At 40.9% G+C, this 14,431-nt stretch overlaps 2 protein-coding genes across 4 annotated transcripts in view; one reads left to right on the top strand and one right to left on the bottom strand.

The window, feature by feature from the left end:
- LOC115348064 (V-set and transmembrane domain-containing protein 4-like) overlaps window positions 1-6,718 on the top strand; it is a 95,095-nt gene extending 88,377 nt beyond the window's left edge. For both annotated transcript variants that reach the window (XM_030030031.1, XM_030030033.2), the window contains one exon: window positions 3,178-6,718. In XM_030030031.1, coding sequence (XP_029885891.1) covers window positions 3,178-4,062 — 885 coding nt within the window. In that variant the 3' untranslated portion in view covers window positions 4,063-6,718. The remainder of the gene's footprint in view (window positions 1-3,177) is intronic.
- WDFY4 (WDFY family member 4) overlaps window positions 1-14,431 on the bottom strand; it is a 145,875-nt gene that overhangs the window by 37,824 nt on the left and 93,620 nt on the right. For both annotated transcript variants that reach the window (XM_041127201.1, XM_030030029.2), the window contains exons 44-47: window positions 12,225-12,373; window positions 10,972-11,092; window positions 8,446-8,531; window positions 6,937-6,999 (exon numbers count right to left, since the gene is read on the bottom strand). In XM_041127201.1, coding sequence (XP_040983135.1) covers window positions 6,937-6,999; window positions 8,446-8,531; window positions 10,972-11,092; window positions 12,225-12,373 — 419 coding nt within the window. The remainder of the gene's footprint in view (window positions 1-6,936; window positions 7,000-8,445; window positions 8,532-10,971; window positions 11,093-12,224; window positions 12,374-14,431) is intronic.

Genomic DNA, 14,431 nt, shown 5'->3' on the forward strand with positions numbered 1-14,431 from the left:
ATTGCCAGCAACTCAGAGGGTCAACCTGGCAGTGTGGTGAGGGTTTCAAGAAAATGAGTAAAGAGAGTTCCCTCTTGTCATCATTGTTTCTCAGGTAGTAGGGCAACACATGTAACTCTCCCTCTGCTATCCCAGGAGATGCACTGTAAGCATGAGGTCAAACAGCAAGGAGGGCTCCTGCAATTCCTGAATTTTTAATATCAGTGGCTACAGAACTGGAGCCCTCTTATGCAGAGCTAAAGAAAATGAGACACGGCTAAGTAAGTTCCATTATCTCCAGCTACAGCCCTGTGAAACACTGATAATTAGTTTACAAGCATGCGGAGAGAAGAGAGCTATTCATTCCCTTCAAGTTGTCTGGCTCTCGGTGTTTCTGCAGACCTCTAGTGCAAATCCGTATCTTTGGGATTGCAAATCACCTTTTTGTAAGTTTGAAACATGGCTGCAACTTTTAACCCAAAGGAAATAGCACTTGGAAAGGATGAGCAATCCCTAGGGACTCATGTTTTCCTGATCAGTGCATCTTAGAGGTCCACAGTAAAAATTTGACTAAAGGAGGTGGTTAAAAATCTCTTTGAAGTCTGGGCATTATCCAGTGCAACACACAAAGAGATCTGTCTTCAGGAAAATTAAAGTGATATGTTTGTTTGGTCTGAAAGTCCAGGTTCAAACTTTGTAACAAGTTGGCAACGGTTACTGACAGAGAAGTACTCAAACCCAAAAGGTTGAACGGTGCTGTTCCTGACAAGCCTCCAGCACTCAACCTTGTACACCAGGCTCCCTCTAGTGCTCCCAGGCACGCACAGCACAGAGGGACACCAGCACTGGGAACCAGCATTAACAGACAGCTGCAGAACAGGCTGATTTTTTGGCAAGCTGGTATTTTTAAGAAAGGAAACTGTTTTAGATCAGTGTTTCCCCCTTGGATTTTAAATGAAAAGTAATAGAAAAAAATTACTAGGAACTGAAAAAAATGTTTTATTTCTGAGAGTTTTACAGATGTTTCAAAAAGCATTTTAAAAGAAATTATCATTTTTTATTCAGAAAAAAATTTTCCTTGAGGCTCCCTTTCATTTTTTTAAAGGCATACTTGGCTGAAAAGCTTCACTGATCAAAATGTGCTGAATGTTTTGGGCAACTCATCCATCACAAAATTCAGAGATAAAGTTGGACCCAAAAGTCACCAGGTTCACACCAATTGCAGGAAGCAGAAAGTCTCTTTCCATTCTGCCAAAGTGTAAGGAAGCTGCCCTGCAGATCTTTTTCTGAAGCATGGTAGTGATGCTCGATGTACCAGTAACAGATTCAAGGTGTCCTGTACCAGCGGTAGGGCTCTGGCATTTCCCATGCAGTTGAACTTTATCTTCACAGAATTGCCAACAAGAATATTGCATCAAATCCTTAAAATGAGTGAATTGTGATTAAAAAAACTGTTGTTTTGATCTCCAGAATTTCCTACCCACTCCTGGGCAAATTATTTAAGCTAACTTCAACAAAGGTGGAGAAAGTGCTTAATTTTCCACTGTAGAGTACTTTGCTTCAGTTACCAGTCTACACTATGGAAAGAATAGCATTGATATTGTCCCTGGGGCACTGTCAGGTTAAATACAACAAAGAGTGAGAGGCCTTCAGATATAATGGTAATATGGCCCTGTAAGTACTGGTGAGAGACAGAAATGTGGGAGTGACAGACACATATTTAACTGTGTTTAAATATTTTTATATAAAATAACAAAGATCCAATTTTGGAACATACCCTCAGGGCAAGACTGACCCCACTGTGATGCTTCCAGTATTTTTTGAAGCATCTGCCTCATTATGGAGCTCTTGAGAGGGTGGGTGGTAACTGGCAGAGATCCCCCTTGCTTTCGCATTATTTTTGGCTATGGCATGTAATTGAAAAGGAGCTGAAATGCCTTAGTTGTAGCCTGAGCTTCCCCTTCATGTATTTGCACATGATTAATGAGTAGCCAAAAAGCCTGAAGGGTTTGTAATGAAGCCTTTCTAATAGGGAAATGTATTGTAGACAAATCCATATTTTGTCCCAAACAATCATTCATCAAAGCTGCAATTTGACTCTTCACAATTAAATGCCAGAGCACCCGGACCATCCTGAGATTAGCCAGCTGTAACCCATGCTCCTCTCTGCACTCTGGTTGAGAGGACATTGTCATCCATTTCCAGGCAATCAGTCTATTTCCTTTGTCACTAGCCATAATTAGCAGCTGTATTTGATGACCTTCGATTAGAGCAATAGTTCACCAAACCTGAAACTACAGTGGACTACTACTCATACAGGCCTCAATTCGACAAAGCACATAGTACACGCTGAGCATCAGTATGAGTCAAAAGTCTGGCCAGAGCACCTACACGCATTTTTTGAGGGTGGGACACCTTTGCAGTGGGAGCCCATCTATCCTGCAGCATGGATGGAAAGACAAGGTTAGAGTATCCAGAGTCTGTCCTTGAAAGCACAGGAGGCACTTAGCAAGGCCTGGTTTAACATGTCATTAAGCAGCACTGACACAGACCCCCTGTTGCAGTCTGCCCTGCAGGTGATCTATGAACTGGAAGCAGTCCTGGCAAATCTGGGACCCCACTATGTTCCTGAGGTCCTGGTTAAAACAAGACCCTTAATCTTTTGCTTTAAATATTTAATCTTTCAATAGTGTCTACAGCCCAAATCTCAGGTCCATTAAACAGGATGTTTAACCAACCTTTCAACAGATGCCAGGCCTGTAAAGAAGGCAACCTGTTGGTCTGGCAGAATATGTGCAATTTTGGATAGCTTCTTTTAGTGCAGTCCCTAAGGACCGGATTGAGACCCACAATACATTTTTCTTAGGTCCCCAAACAGCTGATAGGTAATTACACATTTCACTCAGTTTCATTACATGCTGAGCTCAAATCAGTATCTAGGGATGAAAGACAGAAAATTTCTCCCACTTGTAATTTCACCCTGTAATGCAATGTAGGTGTTACAATGCAATAAAATAATATTGTAAATTATTAGAATTTCATCTACTCAAAATACTTTCAGGAAAAACTTTCAGAGTTGCAGCTTCAGGGTTGAAAATTCCTGACCTTAAAAAAAAAAAAAAAAAAAAAAGAGACTTCTGAACAGTCCAGCAGTCACATGTTAATTTATAATTATGTGATTCTTTTGTTTTTATTTAGGGAGTAACAGCCACTGCTTTCAAAGGCTTTACTGGAGTTTCCACCTTTATCTACAGAGTCTGGTGTGTCTGTCTGCCTCTCAGTGGAGAGATGGCCAAGGGGAAAGCAAAAGGTCAAAAAGGGAAAAAGATCACCTTGAAAATTGCCAAAAATTCCATCCGGATATCTTTTGATGGAGGGCGCCGTCTTGACTTAAGCAAGATGGGTATCACCACCTTCCCCAAGTGCATTCTGAAACTGGCTGATGTGGATGAACTTGATCTGAGCAGAAACATGTTAAAAAAGATTCCAAGCAGCATCGAGAAGTTCCAGAAACTGCGCTGGCTGGACCTGCATAGTAATCAGCTTGAGGAGCTGCCCAAGGCAATAGGTACACTTCAGAACCTCTTCTACCTGAATATATGTAACAACAAGCTGACCACCAAAAATCTGCCAGAAGAGTTGAACCTTCTCAGGAACCTGCGTATTCTTAACCTTGGCTTGAACTGTCTTGACAGTATTCCCACCAGTCTTGGGGCCCTGAAGGAACTTAATGAGATAGGTCTCTTTGACAACACCTTGACCACCATCCCAAACAGTGTGAAAAAGCTCCCCAAGCTCAAGAAACTGAATGCAAAAAGAAACCCTTTCCCAGATTCAACAGAACAAGAAGAGCATGCTGACTCCGTTAAACGCACAGAAATGCTTTACTTAGTACAAGATAAAGACCTGTGCTCTTCCTGCCTGAAGATGTGTCAGGATGAGAGGGTCAAGCTGAACAAGCTAAAGAATGTGACACCTAGCCCCTCAAAGAAGCCAAGTTTCCCTTTACTCCTAACACCCAATTCCACTGCAAAGGATAATCAAGAAGAATGGAGATTAAGAGGCTTAAAACATGATGATTAAAACATCCCTGAAATATACCAAGGCACTCCACAGACCATGTCCCATGAAGTCCAGTCCAAGCTAATAAAAAGCTGACTTCCTTCCTCCTCCCTTTTTCTGCAGTTCTCTTCCTTTAAAGATCTACTCAGTTTTAGAAGCAGCAGACCTGTGTGGTCTCTAAAATGGAATCTAAAACAACTAAAACAGATGTATACTTGGGAAAGGAAGGACTATTTCCATCTGGACCTGTTCCTACAACATGTTCTCCACGTTTGGGTTTGGGGTTTTTTTTGGTCTTTTGTGTGTGCACGTGTCCAGTGAAGGAATCTTCAAAACGATAGTTTTTTCTAGTAACTCCACTCCCACTACTGAGCTCCAAACATTAGTTCTGTTCATTTTCATAGGGTGAGACACAGTTAAACTAGTCTCAGTAAATACCATTTGGAGGAAAAGGAACAGACCTGGGAACCTTCTGCTGCTGGTGGCTGCCACCAACCCCTCAGAGAATCTCAGATAGGCACTGTCAGTGTAGGAACCGTGAGCCTGTTCCAATTCAGCAGAGGCAGACGACACAAATATTATGCGCAGGAGTAACTGAGCAGTGCAAACACAATGCTTAAAGCTAAACAACCAGTCATCCTGTTTGCCATCAAGGGGCCAGACTTTGCATAAGGAAGTTCTCTGGGATTTTGGGTGCTATACCTGGGTGCAGTGATCTCTAACTTGAACGACACAATCAGCACCACCACCTATGTTCATTGTGTTTTGTCTGCCTCTGAGTCTCCCTCCAAGGAAGGCACAGAATAGAGAAGGGGTAGGGAAAAGATTGCTCTTTTTAAGGGTTCTGGACATATCACTTAAGCAGTGAAAAGAGAAGAAGAGTCACCCTCTTCCATGATCCAAGAGTCAGCTGGTGAATTGATGAAATCAGGTGTGGTGTCCCCACAGTACTTCTAGCTTTCTGTTCACATATGCACATGTACATGTGCACCTGAGCACACACATTCACTTGCTCAAATCACATCCCTAGGGCAGAGAGTGCTGGCAGCCTGCAAACAGCAATATACAGGTACAACCAACAAGCAGATTATAAAAGCAGTCAAGCATGACACAAGAAGAGATGCTGGCTGTGGCCGTAGTAACATATGGTGACGGCAAACATATAAGTATATTTAAATGAAGAATAAAGTGCCAGGGGCAAAGTACTCAGTTGTCCAGTAACAGCCCATTATAATTTCTTCAATGGCTACAGTAGAGCCTGGGAGTCAGAACTCCTGGGTATTATTCCTATGGGCTAGGTGGAAAAACTGATATGGGGTTTCACAGAAATGCTACTACCTCAATGTCATAGGATACATCAAACTAGTAATTTCTTCTTTCCATGCTTCAGCTGTGCAATTATTAATAGTGTGTCTGGGCAAAGAGCTCAGTCTGGACTTCCTCCCTGTCTCAGGTGGGGCAGGAAAAGCTGGGATGCTGTGGAAGATGGCCATTGCCCCCTAGATGGGGAAGGAGCCCCTTGTGCTGGTCTTAAATTTTTCTAACTCAGAAGTGGCTCCAGAATTTAAATGAGAGAAAAGTAAAATCATCAAGTCCTCAGTCCTTTGGTTCCCAGACTGGAGCTTGGTAAAGGGAATCATGCCCACTGGGGTCATTTTCTCTAACCTTCCACTTAAGCACAACTTTTCTGCGATCATTACTTAGGCAGTGGCACTATCTCGTGTTTATTTTAATTCAGCTCATGGTCTAACATGGCTCAGCCAAAGCTATGCCAAAGGCCCCTTACATGCTGAGAGTAAGGTGCACAGGGTCCTCTCTCAGCCAATAGAGTAAAACTGAAGGCAGAGCCTTATGGGATTCAGGACAGGCTACTTTAGACCTAGACATATTCCCTGCTTCAATCTCTGAGACCAGACATGAGTCAAGTTTTTCTCACGATAATTGCATGCCCAGCTAAAGCCCAAAGTTCCTGCAGCCATAGTGCATCTTATCTCAAGACATTCCCACCTGTTGAGCACCCAGCAAGCACTGGGAAAGGAAACCCTGGGGTCAGTTATTGGTTACTCTGCACAGAACATGCATCATGCTCCAGAGTCAACCATCACCTCTGGCATAGGTTAGGGTCTAGCCAGAGCTGGCTGCATACTGCACTGATACTTTTTGCAAGCTGATAGCTGGTAGTCAGGGGTGAAAATATTCATTTACAAGATAGGTAGTGATCTACAACAGGTAGAGTAAAAATTAAGAAGAATAGTACAGCTGACACAGGCCACAATAACTCCCAGGGGTAATCTGCCCCTCAGGTCTCAGCAGTATTCCAGCCTCCAGGCAATCATTTCAGAGGACACCAATTAGGCATTCAGGCTTGTGTTCCTCAGATATCCAAATTGAGAAGAGTTACAGGCGTGCAAGTAACTCAAGGTCAGCATGGAACATGCTCTCAATCACCTCCCACTAGAAGAAATCTTTTTTCCCTGCAGTGGTAAATCTGACAGAGTTATTATAACATGCCAAAACATCCATGTGTGCATCTATCGTTGTCTGCCCTAACCATGCAATAAAGAGGCCATTATGCAGAAGCATTATGGATTAGCTCTAACCTCACCTCACTGACTGTCTCTTTCCCACACTAACCGTCTGTGTAGAGTTTACCAATAAAGTCATATTAAGGAGGTAATAATTATTAATCAACTATGCACAGTCAGCTACTCAACATGTTCTTCATGTCTTCACACTGTGGATGCTGTACACTAGAATGCTTTTCAGAGTTCTGGGGACACCTTTGAATCTTTAAAACAGGGGGCACAAATAGGTAAGTTTCTAGATGCTTTTTTAAGGTGCAACTTATTCACACAATTGCACTGATACAGTTATCCAATGTTTCCTATGTTTTACCTTATATTCAAAGACTCTTCCGTTATCCCCTTTGACTTCAAAGCAGGTTGGAAAGAGCAAAATCTATAGGAGATATGAAAGGTCACGTTATAATTATTTAAATGGTTATCTGTATACTTTACATATGTATATAACCTATATCATGTTCTGACAGCAACTTTTTTCCTTAAGGATGCCACAGCATTTCACTGAGACTCTAACCTAGGACAAAGCTGCAAGACAACACAGCAAAAGCTTACATTTAATATTAAGGAGTTGTCTATGGGTTGGATAAAAGCAGTTTCTTTCCCAAACAGGACCTTGAATTGATATATAGGGCTATGGACTTATGATCAGGTGGTTTAAGGTGCTATTAGTTAAAGCCAAAGAATGAGAACCTGCTCAGACATTTATCGAGGAAAAACAGCAGAAAGGAATACCAACCCATGCCTCAGCCATTCCTGTTTACTTTCACTGGGGGTTTATGATGTCAGACACCAAACTCTTGAAATATGTAGGTTTGGTGACCTTCAGCTGAGGGGCAATACAGGCAGCTGAGGATCAAAACCTTATATTGAACTGCCTCCACAAGATTCCCCTAAGAGATATTTGTCAGAGCTGAGACACAGCAAAGATAAGGGCTAAACAAAGCAGCAGGCTCTGGGGCAGAACCTGGTGATTTTAAGTAGCCATACTATGCAGCCAGTTTAGAAAGAACAAACAGATAAATCTGCATTGACTTTTTAAGCAATACCCCATTAGAAACTGTTCAGAGATTTCAGGAGCAGAAGGAACTGCTATGATTGTTTAGAAATTAACAGTACCAATCCTCAGTCCAGGCTGCAGAATTTGCCACAGGAACTACTACGTATTGAAGTATTTTTTCTGCATAAAGGATAGTGAAATTAAACCTGATATAACGGCCAGAACTGCAGTAGGAAAAAAAAAAAATGCAAGAAAACAAAGTGCAAATTAATCACCTCATAGTCTTACATTCAAGTTCCATCAAACAAGACAAGCACTTAAGGAGAAATCTTTTTTTAAACAAAAATTCCATTGTTAAAAGTTAACTCTACACCAAAGATTAAGTCAGAGTCAGAGAGACAAAAAAATTTTATTCCTAAAGAATCTAATGACACTTCCTGTGTTGGAAGAAGGCAGGAAGAAACCTTCTTTAACCCAGTACTGTGAGGCGAGATGGAGGTGGCTGTCATCTCAGTGAGAGGAAGCAGCACAGCTACAAATGCAATTTCCTGGGATGCAGGGACATACAACACACCTCTGGGTGCTAGAACGCATGCACTAGCTCCCTTGATAAATCAATATATAATGCTCTGAAGAATTCACAGGTCAGCAAAAGGAAAATTTCATAGCTTTGCTTAAGTGTAACCCAGTAAAGACCAAGGGCCTGCAATTGAAGAAAAAGCCCCTGGGGCAGCACAAGACAGACATCTGAAACCAGGATAAATAGGGGCAATAGACCAGGAGTGTCACCTGGGTGTTCACGTGTTATTATGAAGTAGTGATTACCTCTTAAATATCTTATTTCTGTCGCTGTCATGGAAGACAAGAAATCTGGAGTAACCATTTTTGAAGAATATTTCCAAGGCAATCTCCTGGAAAGATAAACCATTTACAGTGTGAAGAGCTGCAGAGCAAAGCCTAGTGCTGCAAAGAGTCCATCATGGCCTGACCAATTCTTCAGGGCTTTAAAAAAAACAGGCCTTGACTTTGTCAAGCGTGAAGAACTATAGCAAAATATGCTTAATATTCCCAATTTCTCCAACTGTAGGAATGGTCCTACTGGGTTGACTAGGAGTTCAAATGCTTCTCTGAAGCAAACCCAAACTCCAGATATTGGTTCCATCACCCACCTCCTCCTGCTGCTTCTGAAGCATTTTTATCTTGAAATCTCAGTGTGATTAACAAGACATTAGTAGTATTCACTTCTGATTAGGTGAGAAAGATTACATGAAGAGGGGATGCTAAATAAGAGTTTCTTTTAGAAAGCAACCATACTGCTTTCTAAATGAATAGTGAGCTCAACAGAAATGCCAAAATAATTTCTCCTGACAAGAAGCAGCAGAGGAGGAAGGGGAGTTTATGACACTTCTCACTGAAGCTTTAAACAATCAAAGTTGAAAACTTCACCCCCTTTTTTCTGCAAGGTCTCCACACAATTGTTGTGTCAGACATTTGCATATAATCCTATTATTTACTCATTGAGTGGCCCTTTTTTCCCCAAAGTCAGTCAAGTAAAACTACAAATGACATGTAGTGTCTGGGGACCCCAGACATGAGTTTCAATTCAAACATGGCAGGTGCAATACAAACCTAGAAAAACATCTCAATGGCAACTGCCCCATACATGATTCACAAATAAAGTATAATCAGAAAGGTAATATGAGAGCAGCTATGACAATAAACAGCTTGCAGCGTTTGCTCTGAAGCTCAGCTTCCCAAACCAAGTCTGCTCAAGTGTCATCACTACAGAATTGGGCCGTGTGGTTTCACAGTGCTTTGCTCTGAGCTGGGCTATGTGCACGAACAGGAGATAGCTTTCTGAGGCACAGTAGCTGCCCAAACAGCTGATCCACCTGTCCTGCAGGGAAAGTGCAAGGAATCAGTTTTCTTCTTTTTCTGCAGTATTTTTTCAAAGCAGTTTGTGACATGGAGTCCTAGTGCAAGAACTTGAGAGCCTGATACAGATACCTGAGTTTTTAGTTTGTTAATTGAAACAAATCAAAACAAAACAAAACCACCAAACCACCCCCCCCAACCAAAAAAACACAAAACCCCCTCAAACCAACAAGCCCCGCCTTTGCCCCAAGCCCACTCAAACAAAGACTGCTTTTACTCATCTCCATTTTTCACTTTGGGTCACACAAAACATTTCCATTTCACATGTTTAAAAAAATCCATGCATACACAGACATTTGAATATATGAGAAGGCAGCAAGATTCCACTAGCAACTTTGATGCTATTCACAAAACAGAAGAGGTGACAGTTCTGTTGTTCAGGTTGCTCACCAGTGATATAAGAAAATAAGCTTCATACAGTTACTCAGAACAAGACTTAACGTTCCTATACATGCTTGGAGAGTGACCTAACCACTGAGATATGCTATATCTTGAAGCAAGTCTCACCTAATAAAATTGTCCATTTTGCATACATAATTAAATATAAAATAAAACAGGCCTGAGTCATGGATGAGTGCCATACTACATGACATAAGACAATTATCAGCCCCATTTTCTCCAACCTTTGAATCTTCTGAATGTTTTCTTAATTCTCTTTTGAATGTCCACCTTCCAAAAATGGATTCAAAATAACAGGTAACCAGTTATGGCTGCTTCAAAATGCCATACTTTTGTCAGACAAAATCTGTGAATTACTCTTTAGACTGTACCAAAACCCTCTAGAGCAAGCACAGGCTCTGGTGCTGCAAGGAGCTCTAGCTACAACTCTTCTGTGATTCTCATCACAGGCCCATCTAAACCAGACAAAACTAAAAGGGTACCAGGCTACTGGTGATGAGTAGCTTCTGGGTAGCGCAGCTAAAGGCACAGAGGATTCAAATCCTCTGCTCTGACTTATGATTCATTTATTGACTCACATGCACAACTTGGAAGTTATTGCAAGAGGCCCAGGGTAAGCATGTTACACATACCCATAATCCACTGGTGTCCAAAACTACTGAAGTCTGTGGGAGCTGAATATTACTGAAAGTCAGACACTTACTGGGAGCTTCCATCAAAACACAGGATATTGACTTCAAGTCTTATTTTCAAAAACATTGAGATAAGCTGTGAAGAACATTGTTAGCCTAACAACTAATAAGCCAACCACTCCAGTGAGGGTGCTTAAACACTCTGGTGAATATAGGAAGGAGTTTGTATTACCAAAGGCTAATGAAGCAATGATGGGAGCAAAGGCATTTTGGGACTCAAGTAAATCTCAGCAGTCTTAGTAAAAATTGTGGAAGTAGTTTTCAGTCACATGTCATCACTGCTGTTGCAGCTTTTTCTCAAATGACTGAGCATGTTAGCTCCTACCTGCAGAAGAAAGCGCATCAAGTGAATTTCTTTTATATCATGATACGAATAACGGGAACACATCTGGTCTCCCACAGCATGATCTTTATGACATAAGTTGAAAATAAATGGATCACTGATGCTGGAAGAGAAAAATATAAAGAAAGAAAAATTAACTTGAAACAAAAAAGATCAGGAGAGCCATCACGAACATCCAAGTCCTCCCTAAAGAAGAATAAAAATACTATGAGAGAGCAAGATCAACTGGGGCATACATGAATTGAAAACAAAGCTAAATACTGAAGGCAGATTTTGTACTAGTTCCCAAAATAAATTAAAGAGCCTGTGGAGGCTAAGGGTAGGTTTGGAATTATTTTAGTGCATGCAAACAGGCAGACAGCAAAGTTTTGCACACACTGAAGTGTGAGAAGCAGCAAGGGAAGGAGTTGGGTGGGAGAACCTGAAAGCCTGGGGCAAGGGCAAGCATCATAGGGACACACAGCTATTATAAACAGCAATTAATTGGAACTAATAATTAAGCAATTAATTCATTATTACTTTAGTCATGTACATGTACTGCAATTGCTATCTACAGCCTAGTCCATAGCAAATCCCTTAGAAAAACAACCTAAGCTTTTATCGGACCCAGTCCAATCGATCCTTAAGTCACCTGATCAGATTGACTGATATTGGACTTAGTAAGAATCGGATGCAGAGCAGACAGTCAGGGAGTAAAAACACTGAGTTACTCACTGTCCCACTGGGCTTTGCACATGAGCACACAGTATGCGCAAAGAGCTAAGTCTAACAGACTCATTTTCAATATTGATCAGTTTCAATATATCATGAGTCAAAGATGATAGCAGTGTGCCAAATATTAATTACGATTCTGTCTTGGAGAAACAAACAAAAAACTTACGAGACAATGAAACTAAAGGCTCTTGTAATGACTGTTCCATATGAATAAAAGATGGGAGCCAATTAGAAAGAAACATTAACAACACTTTAAAAGAATTGAAAAACAGCAGTGTGTTAGACTGCCCACCATCTCCATCTGTGGGAGCTGGGAGTTCTTGTTGCACCTCCAAAGCCTGTGAACAAGCACCTGTGTTAGTTATGTTAAACAATTCCATTAATAGATAGAAAGAATGGGAAACGTCTTGCTGTGCTAATATCCTTCTTGAAATTCCCTCAAAGTCTGTGCAAATCCTAGGTATTCATGTGTCAATACTGAAGTTAACCAAGCAGATCTTTGGGAGGAAAGAATGACTCACCTGGACAAGCAGTGACGTGTACAGTAGACTTCTTCTAGAGGAGATAACACAAAGCACTCGCAAATGTAAAAGTGCTCCTTGCCGAAAAGCAGCACTCCTTCCAATGCTGTATGCCCCTGCACAACTGCCACAGAGGACTTGAATGTGACCTAGTATGGAAGCAAGCATAATGAAGCCAGGAGTGGGTAACACAGGAGACAGGGACAGCAGGAAGCAAGACCCAATGATTCAGAAGGACATATATTTGTACCAAAACAGCTGCCATCTTGATCAGCAGGTCTATAGGGATGCAACCACAAAATCACCATATGACTGACAGTGCCTGCCTCTGTGGTACTAGTAGTGGGAGGGTCTTACGCTCTTTTCCCCCAGTAAATCTGTTACTTCCCCGTCTATCTGTGGCTATATTTAGCAACATCACTACAGAAAATGAAGAGCTTGCAAATGTTACAGGAGTTATCACTGCAAAACTTTGTTAGACAGCAGTACTTACTACACAGGCAGGGGGTTGAAGCCCTGAGGAAGGAAGTGATTTACACAGCATCAAACAGAAAAACAGTGGCATATAATAAATATATGTATATTTAGAATACAGTGAAAGGCAAATACTTTTATTTAGATCCCAGTGAAATATATACTTGAAAAAATCCTACAAAGGGATCCCAGGGAGCAATGAGCAAGGAAAGGATCTAATAATATTCTAGGTATCTATCTCACCATAGTCAGCTGGATCAGCATACAATGGATTGAAATCTCAGTAACATAAAACTCCTTGCACTGGCACTTTTCCATCCTATATTATACAGAAGGCTAATCAAAATATATGAATCTGTGATTCTAGTTGTCTTAAAGATTTAGTTAAACATTCTGGAATAGTTTAAAAAACCTCCCTTGGCATCCTAAGACTCACTTTCTTTTTCTTTCTCCTGAGCAAATTAACTTGGCCCTTAAAATAGAGGAATTTCTAACTCACAGTTTAGACGCATTGGGAATTTTTCAACAAAGTAGTTCTTCAGTCATATATGCCAGTTCATAGAAAATTTTCTTGGGAATTGACCAGATTTGATAAAGAAGAAAAAGCCTTTTTTCTGGAACAGTTTCAATGGCTGAGCGATGGTATAGAAAGGAAACAGACCAATACAAAGACCAGAAAAGCCCAACAATCTGGAAAATTGTGTGGGCTGCAGGAAACTTAAAGTTCTGATTTTAAATCAAGCAGTAATTCTTTGTAAAGAATTTCCCTAACATTTAGAGGCATGAAGTTCCTAATTTTTCTTGTCTGTCGATTCACTCTTCTATACATACTCAGCTCCAAAAGAGCAGTCCACTGGTTAGTGCAGTCAACTGGGAGGATCAAGGTCAACCCACTGCTGTGCCCAGTTTGGACCAGAACTTTGAACCAGTATATCCTACTTTCCCAGGGAAGGAGGTAGTAGCTAAGCATCAGCCTATAAGCCCAGTCTTGGATGAAGCACCCTCTATTTGCAAAGATCCCTTTAAATGTTCATACTACAACAAAACACTAATGCTTCCAAAATTTTAAAACACTAACAGTACCTTACATACTAAGAAAACTGCTCACTGTTGAGCTCCCCCTATAAATCAAGACAATCCTGAACTACCTACAGTCCAGAAATTCGTGTAAAATTTTGTAAGCTGAGTCCATCTGAGCTCCAAGGACCAGAGGGCTGGATACAGAGGGATTAGATCTGAGAGGCAGTTACATAACAGAAGTTTGCTGGTTCAGAAATCTAGTGCAATGTTCTTGAGAGAACTGATTGACAAGTATGAGAAGTATCACAAAGTCTGTTTTTTCTTTTAAAATCTCAATGATCTTACCTCTACCAAACTTCATAAGAACAAGGGTCCTGTATTATATTTTGTGCATGCAAAAATGACCCAGAAATAGCATTGGTTCTACTGGATCACGTAAAGTCTGCACAGTCGTATGTAGAGTAGGTATGGTTCTCCTTTGCTTTTTGCCTTTGTTCCTACCACACAATTTCTGGAATCAAATCTACAACCTTCCTTGCCTCTATCTCAAAATACACATAGGCTAACTCAGGTCAGCTGAAACAGACCCACAGTGCTACACAAGCTTTCAGTCTTGGATGCCAGCATAACATAAATAATAAATTCATAAATAATTGAAATAAAATCTTTTTTCTACATTTAATTTTTTTTCACTGAAAAGCAATTATTTTACC

Source organism: Aquila chrysaetos, chromosome 11, assembly GCF_900496995.4.
Source record: "Aquila chrysaetos chrysaetos chromosome 11, bAquChr1.4, whole genome shotgun sequence".
NCBI classification, from domain to species: Eukaryota; Metazoa; Chordata; class Aves; order Accipitriformes; family Accipitridae; genus Aquila; species Aquila chrysaetos.